General features: G+C 37.5%; 1 protein-coding gene across 15 annotated transcripts in view; it reads left to right on the top strand.

Annotated features, from left to right (window-relative positions):
• The window catches only part of itpr1b (inositol 1,4,5-trisphosphate receptor, type 1b), a 122518-nt gene that overhangs the window by 42526 nt on the left and 63732 nt on the right, over positions 1 to 16260 (top strand). For 6 of the 15 annotated variants that reach the window (XM_008410437.2, XM_008410443.2, XM_008410438.2 and 3 more), the window contains 6 exons: positions 1491 to 1639; positions 3648 to 3759; positions 5604 to 5639; positions 11165 to 11200; positions 12064 to 12111; positions 13804 to 13933. In XM_008410437.2, coding sequence (XP_008408659.1) covers positions 1491 to 1639; positions 3648 to 3759; positions 5604 to 5639; positions 11165 to 11200; positions 12064 to 12111; positions 13804 to 13933 — 511 coding nt within the window. The remainder of the gene's footprint in view (positions 1 to 1490; positions 1640 to 3647; positions 3760 to 5603; positions 5640 to 11164; positions 11201 to 12063; positions 12112 to 13803; positions 13934 to 16260) is intronic. The other 9 variants (XM_008410455.2, XM_008410452.2, XM_008410451.2 and 6 more) reach the window with 5 other exon arrangements.

Genomic DNA, 16260 nt, shown 5'->3' with positions numbered 1-16260 from the left:
GTGCAAAAAAAACAAACAAACACAACATAGTCAGTGACCTCCCTGGTTGAGCTCAGCTGTTATCCGGGACTGACACAGGAAACTCTGTTTGGCTGAGGCCAAACAGAGTTTTCTTTTCCTGATAAAGCAAACAGACCCTATCGTGAGAGGAGCTCTGAACGGTTCTGTTACCGTGCTCAAAGCAGACTCTGGTTAGTCACCGACCTCCTCCCAGGCAGTACATTTCCTCTGGTTTTAATTGTCCTCACGTAATGCTTCTCCCTTCTGTCATTTCCCAGCTGCAGATTTAGTTTTTTTGTTTTTTTACATCCTAATCAGTTAGTTTGTTTAATAATGACCTAAACCTGCAGTTAGAATGATAAAACATTAAAGTTTTTGCTTTTGTAGGCTCCATGTACATTAAAATGTTGACTTGCAGTTTAGTTGTTACCAAAAGGTTGACTAAATTGTATTTGTATTTTTTTTAATCAATTTATTTGTCTTCCATCAATTTATAGGTTTGAAAAAAAAAATAGGATAGATTGTATTATTTTATTTAACTGCACAGAATCTATTGTAAATAAAAAAGACCCTAGTTATTAACCTGGGCCATATGGCTAAGAAATAAAATTTGATGTAATTTTTAGTTTTTTCATACCAGATCCAATTTCTATTTTTAATCGTTCTTTTTTTTCTCATTGCCTTTTCAACAGGAAACATTTTCAAAAGTTTTTTATTTTAATCATTCTGTCTGTCACTTGTACGACGGAGTATTGGGGCTTTTGTTCATTTACGAGAATTCTGCGTCTAAACTAAAAGAATAGATCCAATTGTACCTGAGAAAAATGACGTAAAATTACGAAAAAGTCATTTTTAATTGGGAAAAAAAGCTGCCTCAGAATTGCAGGTCTAACAGGACCAGCTCAGTCCAGCTGATTCTTTCTCCAAACACTCCATCGTTTCAAAGTCCAGCTGATGATAATACTTAATAATTTGGCACTGATGTCTTAAAAGGTGAATTATTTCTACGAAGTATTATCTGTAAATCTGATGCCAAAGTATAACATATAATTTAGTTTTTTGTGTTGGCGTAATCATAGAATTACTTCATTCTTCTAATATTATAACTTTACTCACATAATATAACAGTGTTAGCCCAGCCCTGATATTCCATCACAGAATTGACCTGAATTCAAAGTCCAAATAAATAGGAGCTGTAAAACAGGCTTGTTAAGTAAGATGGCTGCCCTTTAGCGTGCTGACATCACAATAAACTATGGAAACACCAGGAGTGCTTTGGAGAAAACATTGAAAGGTGTGCATTTTAACTCTACATATAGTATCAAAAACCAGATTTAGTAACTTGCCATACGTTACATGTAAGTAGAGTTTTCCTTAAATGTAAAACCTTAACAATTAGAAAAAAGAAAAAAAAGTCGCCATGAGGCTAAATCTTTAGACATTGTTGTTTAATTCACTGTACGTTCCTTTTCGATAACTTTCCTCTGCAGGACATCGTTTCCGCTCTGGAGGACCGACTCAGGCCGCTGGTCCAAGCTGAGCTCTCCGTCCTGGTGGACGTCCTCCATCGCCCCGAGCTGCTCTTCCCCGAGAACACGGACGCTCGCAAGAAGTGTGAAAGCGGAGGATTCATATCAAAGTGAGCCTCGAGTTAAAGATGGAAGTTGTGCGTTCAGCGCATTTTGAATGCTCTGCGTTTTGCTGCGTTGAACGGTTTTATCTACAGTAGTTCTGATTGTATTTTATCAATGAGATTGTTTTCATGGGAAAGCAATGCAGCTTGCTAAGAGTGAGTCATAGCTGTATACAACCATAAACTGAAGAATAATTCAGCTTAGATTATGTAATATTTGTATTTTTGTCATTTGTCCAACTGCACCAGCTTGTTGCAAAACATCCCACAATAACAGGATGATTGCAGGTTTTTCTTCTTTTGTGCTAAGTGGCCAACTCAAAAAGTTGCTGATTTTTCTCTTAAAGAAGTGTTAAAAAATCCAACTATGCAAATTGTATTTATTCAATTTAATTTCCTAACGTCCTATCTCAGGACGTTAGGAAATTAAGATGTTAATTAACTTTAACCATCTAATCCAAAGAGCCTTTATTTGTCCCCTGATGCTAAATATAACAGCATTAGAGCCTCAAATATTACCTGACCTTTTTGAAATTTTTATAAAAATTTGAACAGGAAATTTGTTGAAATAAAACTTTCTTTCGAGCATGTATTTGCCATCAAACTAAAACAGGTTGCCAGTTTGGTGGGAGAGGATCTTGAAGCCAAAAGCTGCTCCTCTGATTCCACTGCTAGAAACTCCAGGATGAAATCATTGGGCGGGATTGTCGGAGTGAAGGATTCTTGTACGGAGAACAATAAACGGTTTCATGCGAGTCTAAGCTTGGCCATTAAGAGCTTTGCATGCGATTAGAAGGATTTAGAATTAGAGTCTGAACTTCACAGGGAGAAAAAAATGGCTTTTCTTCCAGCGGTACCAGTCAGCGCTCAGCCTGACATTTTGGACCAAACGAAGGATTTTCCAAGAAATGTTTAGCTAATTAGCATAAACGGTACTGTTGTGGCTCAGCCTGTATGGCATTTAATGTTTGGCCCAGTATCAACTGGAACAGAAGACACTTGGTGTTAGTCGTGTTATGAAAGTGCATCAATTACTAGAGAAGCCACTTTAGTATGTTAATGAAGAGGAAAGTCTTTAAATAAAAAAGACATTTAAAGTAAAGCAAAGCCAGCTCCCTGTATGGTTATGTTTTGACTTTAATTGACAAACGCATTTGCTTAGTATTTCTTCAAATCAAACAATATTGAACCTCATCTCACATTCATATAATCTGACAGCTGATAAAAACTGCTTTGATTTGACTAGCTGCGTTTCCATTGACCATATAACTGTGCAATTTGACATTTCGAAAATAAATTTGCTTAATGGAAACGCTGCAATTTTTGTTTAACGATTGAAAGTTTTGCTGCCAGAATGAGGTGGGGGGTTTTTAGGCCAAGTTGGAATCGGTTTATTTTGCAAAACTGAAATGGAAACACTTTTGTTTTTGCGTCACACGTGAGTCACGTGATCAACAACCGGATGTTGACCCTGGAGCATGAAAAAGATGACAGAAAGTGGTGGGAGTATGATAGCGTGGAATATGTTTTAATGACTTATTGTGTGAATGGATAGATTTTAACAGTGTTTCTTATTTAATGGAAATGCGGAATACTGTTTTATGCACATCTGTAACAGAAACGCCGAAATTGATAAAATAATATTTAAGCACACAGCTGTTTTTTCAAGGTTCTTTTTACATGTCCCACCAAAGTAGAGGGCCACATAAAAAGCTACAGCGGGCCTAGAGTTTGACACGTGTGCTTTAAGCCTTTAAAAACATAATTATTTTTATTTGTGATTTGCTCAGCGGTATAAAACTACTCTTCCATTCCAACGTGTTCTCCTCTTGCTGATGTTGACATCATCATACACAAATTTCCTTTTTCAAATAATGTTTTAACCCATTGATTTGGCCTCTTACTTTGTTGCCATTGAATGTTGCTTCATTTGCTTGTCGTTGGTTTACAACTGGACACTCCAGGTCACACAGTGTCAAAATGTTTCTGATGGTTTTGCCTGCTCTGTAACCAGGCTGATCAAACACACCAAGCAGCTCCTGGAAGAGAACGAGGAGCGTCTGTGCATCAAAGTCCTGCAGACGCTCAGGGAAATGATGACGAAAGATCGAGGCTACGGGGTGAAGGTACGCTGAGTGTCGTTTCTGTTCTGTCGGTTAACTAAAACGTTAAAATAAGGCTAACAAGTATGACTTCTTTCCATTTCTTGTTCCACCAAGAGCTTGACTACTGCACAGAAATTATTTTATTAACTTGTACAGAAAACGTTTGAAATCTCTGCTACAGTTTGGATATAACTCTAACTTTGTAGTTTGAATATTTATTTTGGCAGTTGATGGGGTAAATTTGCATTATAAATGCATTAAATCCTACAAAAATAACTTGTGCTGGACAGCAAGACGACAAAGGATAAGAATTAGCATTATTAACATCATTAACAACATGCTTGGTTCATATATCATTCATTTGCTGCTAAAGATCTCTGTACCAACACAAAGTAACTTAGTACTAAGTACATACTATATTCTTATACTAAGTACATAAAAATAGGATTTAGAGATCAGTCACTGGTTCTGAATTTACTTGGGGAACTTTGTAGTTTCATTTGGCAACTTTTTAATAATCACTTTATTAGGTTTTCTATTTTAAGTAGGCAAAACGCTAAAAGTTTAATAACATAATAGACATTTTGATGTTCTCATTTTGATCAGTTAGCACTTTATTTTGCACAAAGTCTCCAGTTTCTCCATATTTTTAGACAGACTGCAGGGAATCAGGTTGTTCTCATTGCACCGATGATGCAAACTAATTATGTCAGGTAGATTTATGAGGTGACAAAACTGATGAAGCAACCAGTTTGTCAGCTATGATCAACACAGTCCCAACACCAAATGAGCCAAAAGGCTGAAAATCAAAACTTTGTAATGTGACTTTCTCTTAACGCAGAAACAGATCTCTAAAACATGAATCTGATCTCCTGGTTTGGGATTAAGTTAGCCATTTGGCTTAAAAGAAGAATACATTTTTATTTTAGATTACTATCATAATATCACTTATTTCACACCCCTGAAGAAATTTCTCAAGCTGCAAAAACACAAAATCCTACCAAGTAATTTTTATCTGCTTTCTTGTCCAAATATTGGTATACTTGAAATAAGACAAAACTAATTCACACATAACTGTACAATAAGAGATGTATGTTTGCTTTTAAGTCACTAATTCCTTATTATATTGATGAACAAATTCTTGTTCCATTAACATTCTGATTATTATAGATTATTTCACTTATAACAAGACATTTTCCTCATGTTTCCTAACGGAACAAATACTTTTCCATCAATATTAAGGCATTATTGACTTAAAACAAGCTTCTGTTTCTTACTGAACTTTTTAGTAAGTTATTTTGTCTTATTTCAAGTGTAGTTATATATTTGCACTAAAAACTTGACCAAAAATACTCTAACATTCTGTGTTTTTTCAGCGTGCCCAAAATATTTGGAAAAACTCTGCAAGAACAATTATTTCCTCAGTCTTTTTCTAGGTTAATTAGTCATAGACGAGCTAATATCATCTACTAACGTCACATGTTTAAGTTTCTTCTGCACTTATTGGTGGCCGTGGTTACGATGTGTGAAAAGCCTTTAAATATTTGTGTTTTATTGTAGAAGCATAAGGTCAAACTCACGAGAAAAGTACGTTTAATAGAGAATGTTTATTCTTTCAGTAAAATCGGTTTTATTGGATAAATTGGTTGAAACTAAAGTTATTTTTTTTAAAAATATATATATATATATATTAATGATTTTTTTATTTTTTTTTATCTACACATTTTCACCACCGGTGCCTATAATCGCGGACGTCACCGTATGTTTTTGTTGTTAAAAAGCTTTCCATGTGCACGTTTGACGGGAGCTTCAACTCACTAACAAGCTCTACTAACTGTCTGCCTCCTATACTTTCTCTCTTGCAGCTGATTGCCTTTGATGATGAAATGGATGTGGCTGAGGTTGATCATTTTACTTACTATTGTGACATTCATTGATCTGTCTCCCACTAACAAAATAGACATAATCGTCCTTTAGGCTTTTTGAGCTTCGCAATCCCATCTGCGACAGTGTCAGCCGCTTAGATCATTCCTCCTTGTTCCGTGTTTGCCTACATTAAGAGTTGCTTGTCAAAATCTAGTATATTATCGACATTTTCTAGTTCAAACAATCCGATATGCTTGTCTGTCCTGCTTGCACATGTGTAGCTACTTGGCGTATTTGAATGTGCTATATAATCAATAGTGATTAGTGTTTTTTATGCTTGTGACATATGCTCAATACTTTTTGTAAAATATTGAAAGTTTTCTCATTGGTCCATTTAAGCCGTTGCTGTAGTTTAACAGATATTAAAATCAAAAACATTTCTTGACTCATCAGCCAGTTGTAATATTCCCTTAAGATTCAAATTAATCTTCCATTAAGCACATTTAACCCCATGTCAGTTTTTTTTTTTTTTAGTACTCGTGTGTGTATATATATATATATATATATTATTATAATTTTTTTTTTTCTTAGTTATTTTATATTCCAGGCACAAAATTCTCAACTTCATAATCTTTTCTACTTATTTGACCACTTATGGACAGTCGTACATGACGAAATCTTACTCCTCTGGTGGTCAGCTGATCTTTAAATATGAAAAAAATGAAAAGGGAGCACCTAAAAGTAACATACTCTGTGCTGAAGCAGTAATTCATCTACATCCATCTTCACACTGATCACACACTAAGCGAACCAGGTGCACATCAAGAGTGACAGACACTCTTCACAGTTCGTTTCACAAAATGTGCTTCGTTTCACGCCCACATGTTTTTCTGTACAAAATATACAGAAAAATATAGAAAACGTAATGTATCAATAATTCAAAGCGTGTCTGCCTCCTAGACGTTGGCACAAACGGCAGCTCTAGAAATTGGATCGAAGTGGACGCTCTGTTCATGCTGCTGTTGATGACAAAGGCTGCATAATTTCAAGCCACCAACTGGTTTCTCCCGAATTCGTTAAATGCATCAAAACTGAAAGAACACTTCGTCACTCCGGTAGAATTTGTGCGATTCTGTGCAGAACCTGTCAAAACCACCTCAAAACATTGAGAAGTGAAAAAAAACAATACAAGAGAGTGCTGAGTACGAGGGACTCGACGAAGACGTGGAAATGGAGCGTATTTATTGGAAAGGGTCTTTCCAGAGTTGCAGGAAGCGGCATGCTCTCAGTTTCTCTACCATTTTGCTGCTGTTTTGCTCTCCCTGCTTCCTTTACCTCCCTGTTACTGGCTGCTTGGTGCGGAAGTGTTGGAAATCCCCCACTTTCCAAAAAAAAAAAAAAGGTTCATCTCCCAGAGTAGCACTTTGTTTTGGCAACTCTTTGCCCATTAGCGGTAAGTTTACTCATGCTTTCTTGCTCTCTTCCTGCACTAACTACAAGTTACAGTGTCCCTGTACCTGTTGCGTAACACAAGTGTTTAACCCGATGCTGCTCTCTGACCGACCACACACACACACACACACACACACACACACACACACACACACGCACACACACACACACGCACACAAGCTTAGGCCCCTCCCAAACCCAAACATCAAGCCAAGAACCCCAGGAATGAGTGCAGCTGTTAGTTTCACTACTGTCTGACTGTCTGCCTCACGCTTCTTGTAGCCGCTTGCCCAGTCCATGCACCAGATTTTGCATATTCAGCCAGAATGCTGGATGAATTGGATGAGGCAGAGTAATTATGACTTTTTTTTTGTTTTCCCCCTGAGGTTGCATTTAATTTTTCCTGCAATCATAACATGATGACATCTTGGCAAGGGAGGAACCACAAAACCATCCTGATTTATTTCTTTGTTCTTTTAATGAACACGTTTGGGCTTCACGTCAAGGTTGTAAAGTTGATGATTGATTTTTTTTTTTCCTATGCTTGTGTGTGTTCCTTTTTTTTAACATTCCTTTTTATTTTTCTTAGCACAATTTAGACTCAGATTTCTCATTGTTGATTTTAAATTTTTCTTCACTTTTGAAGTTTTCTCACCTCTTCAATTCAGCTACAGGTTCTTCAGTCGTTAAATTTACGTTCAAAAGTTCTACCTTTTTCCAAATGTACTGAGTTTTTAAGTTTTCTGCTTGCAGGCAGTTCTTAAGTTTTGGGCAGCAGTTTTTCCTTTCAGTCAATGGGGGGAGCTCTAGATGTTTCACTACAACGTGCAGCCCCGGTCGTAGTTTCCTTAACCTGAGGCTGCTCAGATATTAGCCTCAATCCAGCTCTAAAGCAAAAGTTGCATAAATGGCACCAATATTTTAACCCTGGTTTCCCCAGTTTTTATGTCTGGAATTGAAACTTATCAGTAATGTGGGGTTCGCTGTCATGAAAAGTATTAAAAGGGCTGCAGATGTAGGATGTTGAACCTTGATTTAAACTACTACTACAGAGGCGAGGATTTGCTACATTTGATCAGTAGGTACTTGATGCTTGAAGCTTGCAGAATTATTATTTTTCCTTATTTTAACATTTTATTGCTGAAGGCTTACGTGTTTCAAAAAGAAGAAAAATTGCTATTTCTGGCCCCTTCAAGAGATTCAAACATCTTTTTTTGTCAGCTGTCTTTGCCGCTGTGATTCTTTGCATCACTTTTTTCTTCACCACTACTTTTGAGACAATTTAGAGAGGCGGCAGGAAACATGATGAGTGGATATGATGCTAAGAATCGAAGGAGGTCAAGTCGAAATGATGAAGCATATTTTTTGTTTTTATAGCTAAAAGTGTCGCAGATGCAATTTTGGCCAAGTAAAGGGGGCCGGATTACTCAAACGATGAACGTCGGCACGATATAAAAATGGAGAAGGCATTAAGCTCGATCACGCTGACAGAGTCTGAATGTGCATTCAGTCACTTGCATGATGCATGAAATTGTTTCTGTGGAAATGGTTGTTGACTCTAAAGAAGACTTCATGCAGGGAAATTCCTGTCCAGTTGCACAATTAATCACCATAAAGCGGCACAACTGGGTTCTCAATGTTTACTTTTCCACATACCCAGCCCCCAAGTTTATGCGTGTGCGTGCGTGTGTGTAAACTAATTCTGATCTTATTTGCGATTGAAATGTCCCCCTCATGTAACTAGAAAAAGAGCCAGTGTCAGTCAGTCTGTTTCTTTAAATTAAAGTTGCACCTTTCATTAATTTTGTAAATTTCTGACTCTGATTATAGCAGGTTCCTTTTTCTCTTGAATAAATATGTTTAAAAAGTTGATTTAATAAAAAAAAAATAATAATAATAATTGGAGTGCTCTCTTTGCATCATTGAAAATGTACAATTGCAGTCAAGGTTATTGGAAAGATTCCTCCGTAGAAACAAAACCCACTTAAAAGAATGAAAATGCATTTCCTTTACTCTTAAAAAGATAAAATAAAACACTTCTTTTTTTCCTTTTTGCACACTTCAGAATCTAGTTATGCGCTATATAACATTCTATACATTTATTCAAGTAGCTTTACTTTTTGGGGGGTTCGATTTTCTTAATCTCTTATTAATTTGTTGGAAATGCACAGACTCCTTTCTCTTATCTATTATTTACATTTGAACCAGAGGCAGGACAGAACAGATTGTGTGAGAGCGAGCAGTCATCGTTACACAGCTACGCAGTAAAACATGTTTCAAAGCAAAGACAAAATGACTCGGGTTGACATTTTAAGCTCTTTATTAGCTTTACGCTCAGCATGGTCAGCACAGTTTGCATAACTAAAAACTCAGTCTCTGTATGTATCATTTGCAGCACAAGTGGAAAATTTTTGCAATCTTGCAAAATGTGACAAAATATGAACACATGAAGAGGAGCAGCCTACTACCTCTAATACGCTAAACTTCAATTTCGCGTAAAGTCCCACTTCCTGTTGACGGCACCTGAAACAACAGCCGGACGTGTCTCTTAAAAATGATTTCCTCTCTAAAAGATTCTTACACCTTTTGAACTTTTTCTGAAATTTGCTTTGTTCTTCCGTCGGTAACAAATTCCACACTGAAGAGTGTCGTTTGTGCAACTGTATCTGTTAGGTGCTAAGTTAATTTCAGTTTAAATAACTATTAAGGGGCTTTAAAGTTTTTATTATTACTTTTCCCAGCGGCTTTCTTTATTTCCAGATTTTAATTAACACTAATAATGTAATCCAATTAGGGGTGAGCATTTATTGTAACAGTTATCATGTCTCATGATACATTTCTTATGATAAAAATTTAGATTTATTATTGTCGTGATAAAGTCCAACAGATGTTAACCTTAAAGGTTACGATTAGAGGTTAAAGCTTCCAGAACTGTCCATATTGTCAAGATTTCTGGTTTCACTATTTATTTTCTCTGTTTGATCAACATGATCATAAAAAAATATAAATAAGTTTGAAAATACAATTAAATGCAATTGGTGTGCGTAGTTCAGTGATACAAATCACACTTCATGTCCTCAAGACGCGCATTAAAAATGGGAATGTTTTCCAAGAGCAGCATTTGTGTCTGCGTGTCGATGATTGCTGCGACATGCAGTTGCAGCAATACAGTCATCTACAAAAGAAGTAATGAATAGTTATCGTAACTTTTATCATTATCGTGATGATACCACAAAATATTGTGATAAAACTTGAGTCCATATAGTTCACCCCTAAATGCAATAATGTTATCATCATTCTTCTTTTTTTGAAGTACCCAAAATTAGAAGTTGATGTTTTTAATTCTTCCCTTTTCCTGTGGTTTGTTTGTTTCTTTTCTTTTCTTTTTTTTTTTTTTTTTTTTTTTTTTGCTGAATATGGAGATGTTTAAAATTAGACGACTTGTGTAACTCGGTTTTGCACGTCCTGAACATGATAGGCAAGGTTATCTGTGGTTATTTTCTCTGGGGTTTCTTTTTTTTCATATTTTTGCTATCATCAAAACTAGTTTAATCTCGCCTTCTTTTGCCACCACTTTGCAAATTGTTCCTCCTTACTTTTTTGCTGTATATGTACAAGAGCAACACATCGGCGCATAAATTGATGCAGATTGCATGCATATCATGTGTTTTGCTAATACTTTGCAGTGTCATTGTTAGGGATGGGCAGGAGGTTAAAAGGGAACCGGGTCACTAAACGCACACTACCGAGTTGCACCGTAACCAAAGTCAATGCGAAAGAGAAGACGAAACATTTTTTCCCCCCCTTCACAGAGCTTCTGCTTTCTTGCTGCAACAGGTCAATGCTGCTTCTCATCTGTGTTTTCTCATCAGTAAAGGCGTGAAAACGATGCAGTGTTCCCTTCCACCCTTTCCTACAAGCCATGCACATTGATTAAGTCCAGTCGTGCATGTTAGTGGATTATAGAAATCCGGTAGACCTGTATAGATATATTATGAGGGTTTGTTTTGTTTTTTTAAAGAGGGCGCTGCACGTTGAAGGCAAGAACAACACAAGAAAATTAACCCCTTCTCGCCTTAACTAACATCATCCTTTTATCTCCAATCAGCTGGCACCTCCGCCTGAACCCGAAGTCCCTGCAGAGGTGTGTTTTTAAAGACGATGTTGCCCGACGATTCGGGTCATTCGTGATACACCGGTTCCATCCCGCCACATTCGTGTTTGGTGTTTCACATCTCTTCATCTAAGCAGATAAGAATCCCTGCCCATTCTCGTGTGTTTTGTCTTTGAATTGCCCCCATTCACCCCTACGACTCCGCCCCGAGTCACCCCGGGTCTTTGGTGTTTGGCCAAACTCCAGTTTCATGCCAGTACAGCTGGGGTTTGGAATCATGAATGAGGTATTTTTCATGCCAGACTGTTGCAACCGTGTGTGTGAGTAACTCGAATCACCTGCACAGTTTATCTTGTTTTATGTTTACTCCCCTCAGGGCAGCTTGGCATTCTGTCATGTAAATACTTTTATCTTGCTACTGTATCAGTTTGTAATGTTTGGGGTGGGGGGCGATGGAAGCGAGACAAATTGCTCCACGTCGTGCTGTGGGCATGAGATTGTGCTGAGCTTTTTATGAGTCAAAATTTTGAGATCGGACGGTGTGATATTTTTAATGTTTGTGTGTTACGGGATGAAACACAAACTGCCCCCGTTAAAAATATTGCAGGTGCTGCTTGCTTTTAGACTGAATAGCTGTCCTCCCTTGCATGAAACCTCGCATGAGTTTGACTCAACCTCACATCTTCCCTGACACAACCACTTCCCTCTTAACTGCATGATCGAATCTGCACCCCGTTTCCTGCATGCTTGTAAAGTAACTAATTTGCACAGGATTAACCCACCTGTTTTGTTCTCTTAATTATTTGCCCCCTAACCCCCCAGTTTTCCAAACTTTTCTTTTATTTACTTTTTTCTTATTTCAATGCTTTCTGCTTACTCACAACACCTTTAAGGAGCTTGATCCCAACCAGCCACTGAAGCAAGTGGAGGACCAGAGGAGGGTAGGTAAAGTGTTTTGCCGTGGTCTGGTCCAAGACTCCCATCCCTGTTTTTGCCGTGCAACAGCAGCTGACTAACTGTTGTGAAGCGCTCACGGTCACGCTGCTTCCACAGCATGGCGCCCATTCACTCCGCTGATACTTCTGTTGAATGCAACATGTGAGGCAGATCAGCGGGAGAGGACATCACCTGCGGTTCTCAATCTTTTTTACCGATAAACGCGGTGGTTTTACAAAGAATCCTTCAATGCTGCCACCGTGCTACTGTGTTCTCCACCGATCCAGAAAAGAGCTTTGGGGGGGAAAGACGCCTCATTGTGGTCTCATCTCTACAAGTCGTTTAAAATATTGTAATTTCTTCATGTGCTAAGAAGGTGGTTATCTCTTCTCCAGAATAGCCATATATGGTGTAGATATTTACTAAAATGACTCTATTTTACTTTCTCTCAAGCCTATAATTTATCATCTAATCAAGTCTTATCGACTTAGCGACACTTACAATTTCTCAACCCCCAGTGCCGCATTCGCCTTGATGCTAGCTTCTAGCGTGAGGTTAGCTTCTAGCTAACTGCAAGGTCAAGGTGAAGGCTAAGTCTATAGCTTCATTCAGTCAAATAAAGGCTATTCAGGTGGCAGTGGGAAGAAAATGAAAAATCACTCAAGTTAGCTGTGATGCCAGCAAATACAATTAAAAAAAAACTTGAGGATGCATGCTATGATATCTGAGGCTAACTCTTGGCTAGCTGTTCAAGACAAGACAACATACTTCCAACCCCTTTAGAAATGGACTGAGCCCACAAGCCCACATTCGCCTTGAGGTTAGCTTCTAGCTAACCTTCAGACTGACCCAAGAGCTACGTTTATAACTTCATTCAGTCAAACGAAAGCCAAGTTAAAATGCTTTCAGGTGGCAGTGGAGAAGAATGAATAATCACTCTAGATAACCGTGGAAGTTTTACGTCAGTAAATAAAAACATGAAAATAAAATAAAACTGAGAATACATGCAATATCTGAGAAGCTAACACTAAGCTAGCTGCTCAAGACAACCACTTTGTAAATGGACTGAGCCTCCTGGTTCATATGCCCGTCATTGTCATCCAATTAGTTTGACATCTGACAGTAATTTTCTATAATCTACTCAAATCCACTGGAAATAAAGTTTTGAGTCTAATAAATTTTATTTCCAATGTATGTAATTTATTTTTGGTTTGGTCATTTTTTTTTTGCTTACTTTCCTAACTTTGTAGGAGTCAACCAGCCCAAATTGTGATGTTTTCAAAAATAGACAGTTTAATAAAAAGTTTTTATAAGAAAATGTACAATTAAATTGGATCATATGGAAGATTTGAGCATGTTTACTTAACATATGGGTATGAAAATGCTTTACAGCTACAAAATCTAAAAGGAACCATATAAAAATGGAGTAAATTGACTCAGATCCTTCTTCACATTGATCATCTGAAGGGTAGGGTTGATCAGTAATGACAAAAATCTACATATTGCTCATGCAATCCAAAAAAAAAAAGTTGTCTTCTGTGTAACTATTTGTTTTTAATAGTTTTGTCTTGTGGGGTTTTTAGTTCAATTTGTTGCCACAGTGTTACAATAAGTTGGACTGGAGTTAAATTGCTTCAACAGAATGTTTTTTTTTTCTTCTTCTTTTTTTCCACCCTAATGCCAAGTTTCTCCAACAGGGTGAGGCTTTGCGTCTAATTTTGGTCAACCGGTACTATGGAAACGTTAAACCCGGTCAGAGGAGAGAGAGCCTCACATCCTACAGCAACGGCCCACTCACACCCGGAGCTCAAGGAAAATCACCCACATGTGAGTTAAACAGTATGGGGGGGAGAAAACTGATAAACTGTCTGATGTGACATGTACTGCAACTGATGAAGTTTTCAATCAATACGTAGATGTTTCTAGAACAGATAAGTTTTCTTTTGTCTTCCAAATCTGAAGCCATAATATGGATGTTGTATAAAGAGATTGTTTTTGTTTTTTTTAGGCAGTCTAATGCTCAATTTGATTAGCAAAAGTGAAACGTGCAAAATCTCAAAGAGTTCACTAGAAGGGGAAGTTTAGTCAAGATGTTCCAATTCCTTTATCATTTAAAAGTGCAATGCAAGTCTTGGTCTTTGTAATGCATTGATATGAATATGGAAGTGATATTTTAAAGATATATCAATTGAGTTTCTTATAAGCTACCAATTTTACTTTATTTTATTTTTTTGCATTATGACAGCTGTTGCAGTTGAGAGTGTTTGTGCTTCAAAACCGGCTTTCCCTGAGTAAATTTGAAAAGGAAATTAATTGAAAATTTGACATCAAAGAGTTGTTTTGAGTCGTTTCATGTCGGAAACGGCTGTCGGTTACACAGATTACACAGAAAAGACACAGATAATGCTGACTCTTTCCAGTGGGTAGCAGGGAACAGACTGTGGGTCGAGTCTGCCGATCAACATCACACATTTTCTTCACTTCACAAATCAGATTCTCGGATGAATAAACAGAACGCAAACGCATGGGGAAACTGCCATCCAGTCATCCTTTTGTGGTTAGGCTAACCTCAAATAAAATGGCTCATATTGCATCATTTCATCTGTAACGCACAGAGAAAACAGAGGTCCTAATTCACACCAGTGACCTTGCGCTCCTTTTAAGCCTTCTCAAGGCTCTCTCCTTGGCCCGACGCTGGCCGTGTTGTTGCCAGGAGATCGGCGTTCCAAGCGCCGTGCAGAACGGGACGCGTTGTTGATTCAGCCCGCCTGCCCAGCCAGAGATGGCTCTGATGGGTGCCGTTATGTCACCGGTTCCTCTCTCCGCTGCGTGCGTCGGATGGCGGCAGCAGTGGGACTTAAAATACCTCTGTGGATTAAAGGCATTTGTAGTTTTGTGGTTTGTGTGTGGCGTCTGAACGCATGAGTCACAGTCTGTAAACCTCCACTCCAAATAGATCATTTAATTGCAACCTCCTCTAATAAAGCGACCACATGTTGCCTTATTTGTTTTGATCGTGCATTTATCTGGTTATTTCGTTCTTTTAACTTTTGTTTCGTTTCTTACTTTTAGTGCCTTGCGAGTATATTCACACTTCATGAACTTTTTTCCTGTTTTGTCACATTACAACCACAGGTGTAAATGTTTTCGTTTTATTTAACCAGATAAGTTGAGAACAAATTCTCATTTTCAACAACAACCTGTTCAGGAATCTTAGAATAAAACAAAAAAAAACACAACTGAATGTCACACAGCATCAAACAGAAGACTATAGTGAAAAAGAGAAAAAAATACATTCATATGGACTAATTGTACTATAACACAAGTCAACAGTTTTTTTTAAAAGCACATTGATATCGCTAAAGTCGACTTTAGCGATATCAATGTACTAAAGTCAACTGTTGGTGGTTTTTCCAAGTTGATCTAATCTTACTAGAATGTAAAGCACTGTTGGCCAGATTTTTGGCTAACATATAAAATCTAATTAAACCTATTTTATTTGGATTTTGCCAACATAAACTAGTGCCTGACAATTAAAATTGAGAAAGATGATGAATGGTTTAAAAAAAGGAGCTGAAAAATGGAAATCTAAAGATCCATTTCTTAGCCTCCTCTTTTCAATTTAACAACTCTTCATATAATATGCAGACATTTTGTGACGGTCGCAGAGGTTTATCGGAGAACATAAGTGAAGATACAGCATCATGAAAACCGAGGGGCAAGTTTATTTTCCCGCTGTGAATTCCGGTGGTGGCAGAATCATGCCATGGAAAAGCTTCACTTCAGCAAAAATGGGATAAGGAGGGTGGTCCTTATCCCATGGGATAAGGACCATGGGATGATGGCTAAAGATGAAATACAGGGCAGTCCATCTATTCAGAGATGCTGTTCATCACATTTGATGGAACTTTACCCAATTTTTCAAAGATAAATGGGAGAAAAAGTACATAAAATTCAGTCTTTAGATGTGCAAAGCTTATTGAAACATAGTCCAAAATAAGAATTGACTCGGAACTAATGAATGTCAATGTGTGCCGCTCCCTTAAGATTATGTGTAAACAAGTCAATCAATTAAAAAATGTCATCAGATTAATGACACTCTAGTAATTAATCAAGATTGATCAGTATGTCAGTGTAAAATATAAATATGTACT

This window comes from Poecilia reticulata, linkage group LG5 (assembly GCF_000633615.1).
Source record: "Poecilia reticulata strain Guanapo linkage group LG5, Guppy_female_1.0+MT, whole genome shotgun sequence".
NCBI lineage: Eukaryota > Metazoa > Chordata > Actinopteri > Cyprinodontiformes > Poeciliidae > Poecilia > Poecilia reticulata.
Note: the sequence above shows the minus strand (reverse complement) of the source record. Positions and strands in the feature narration are given on the sequence as shown.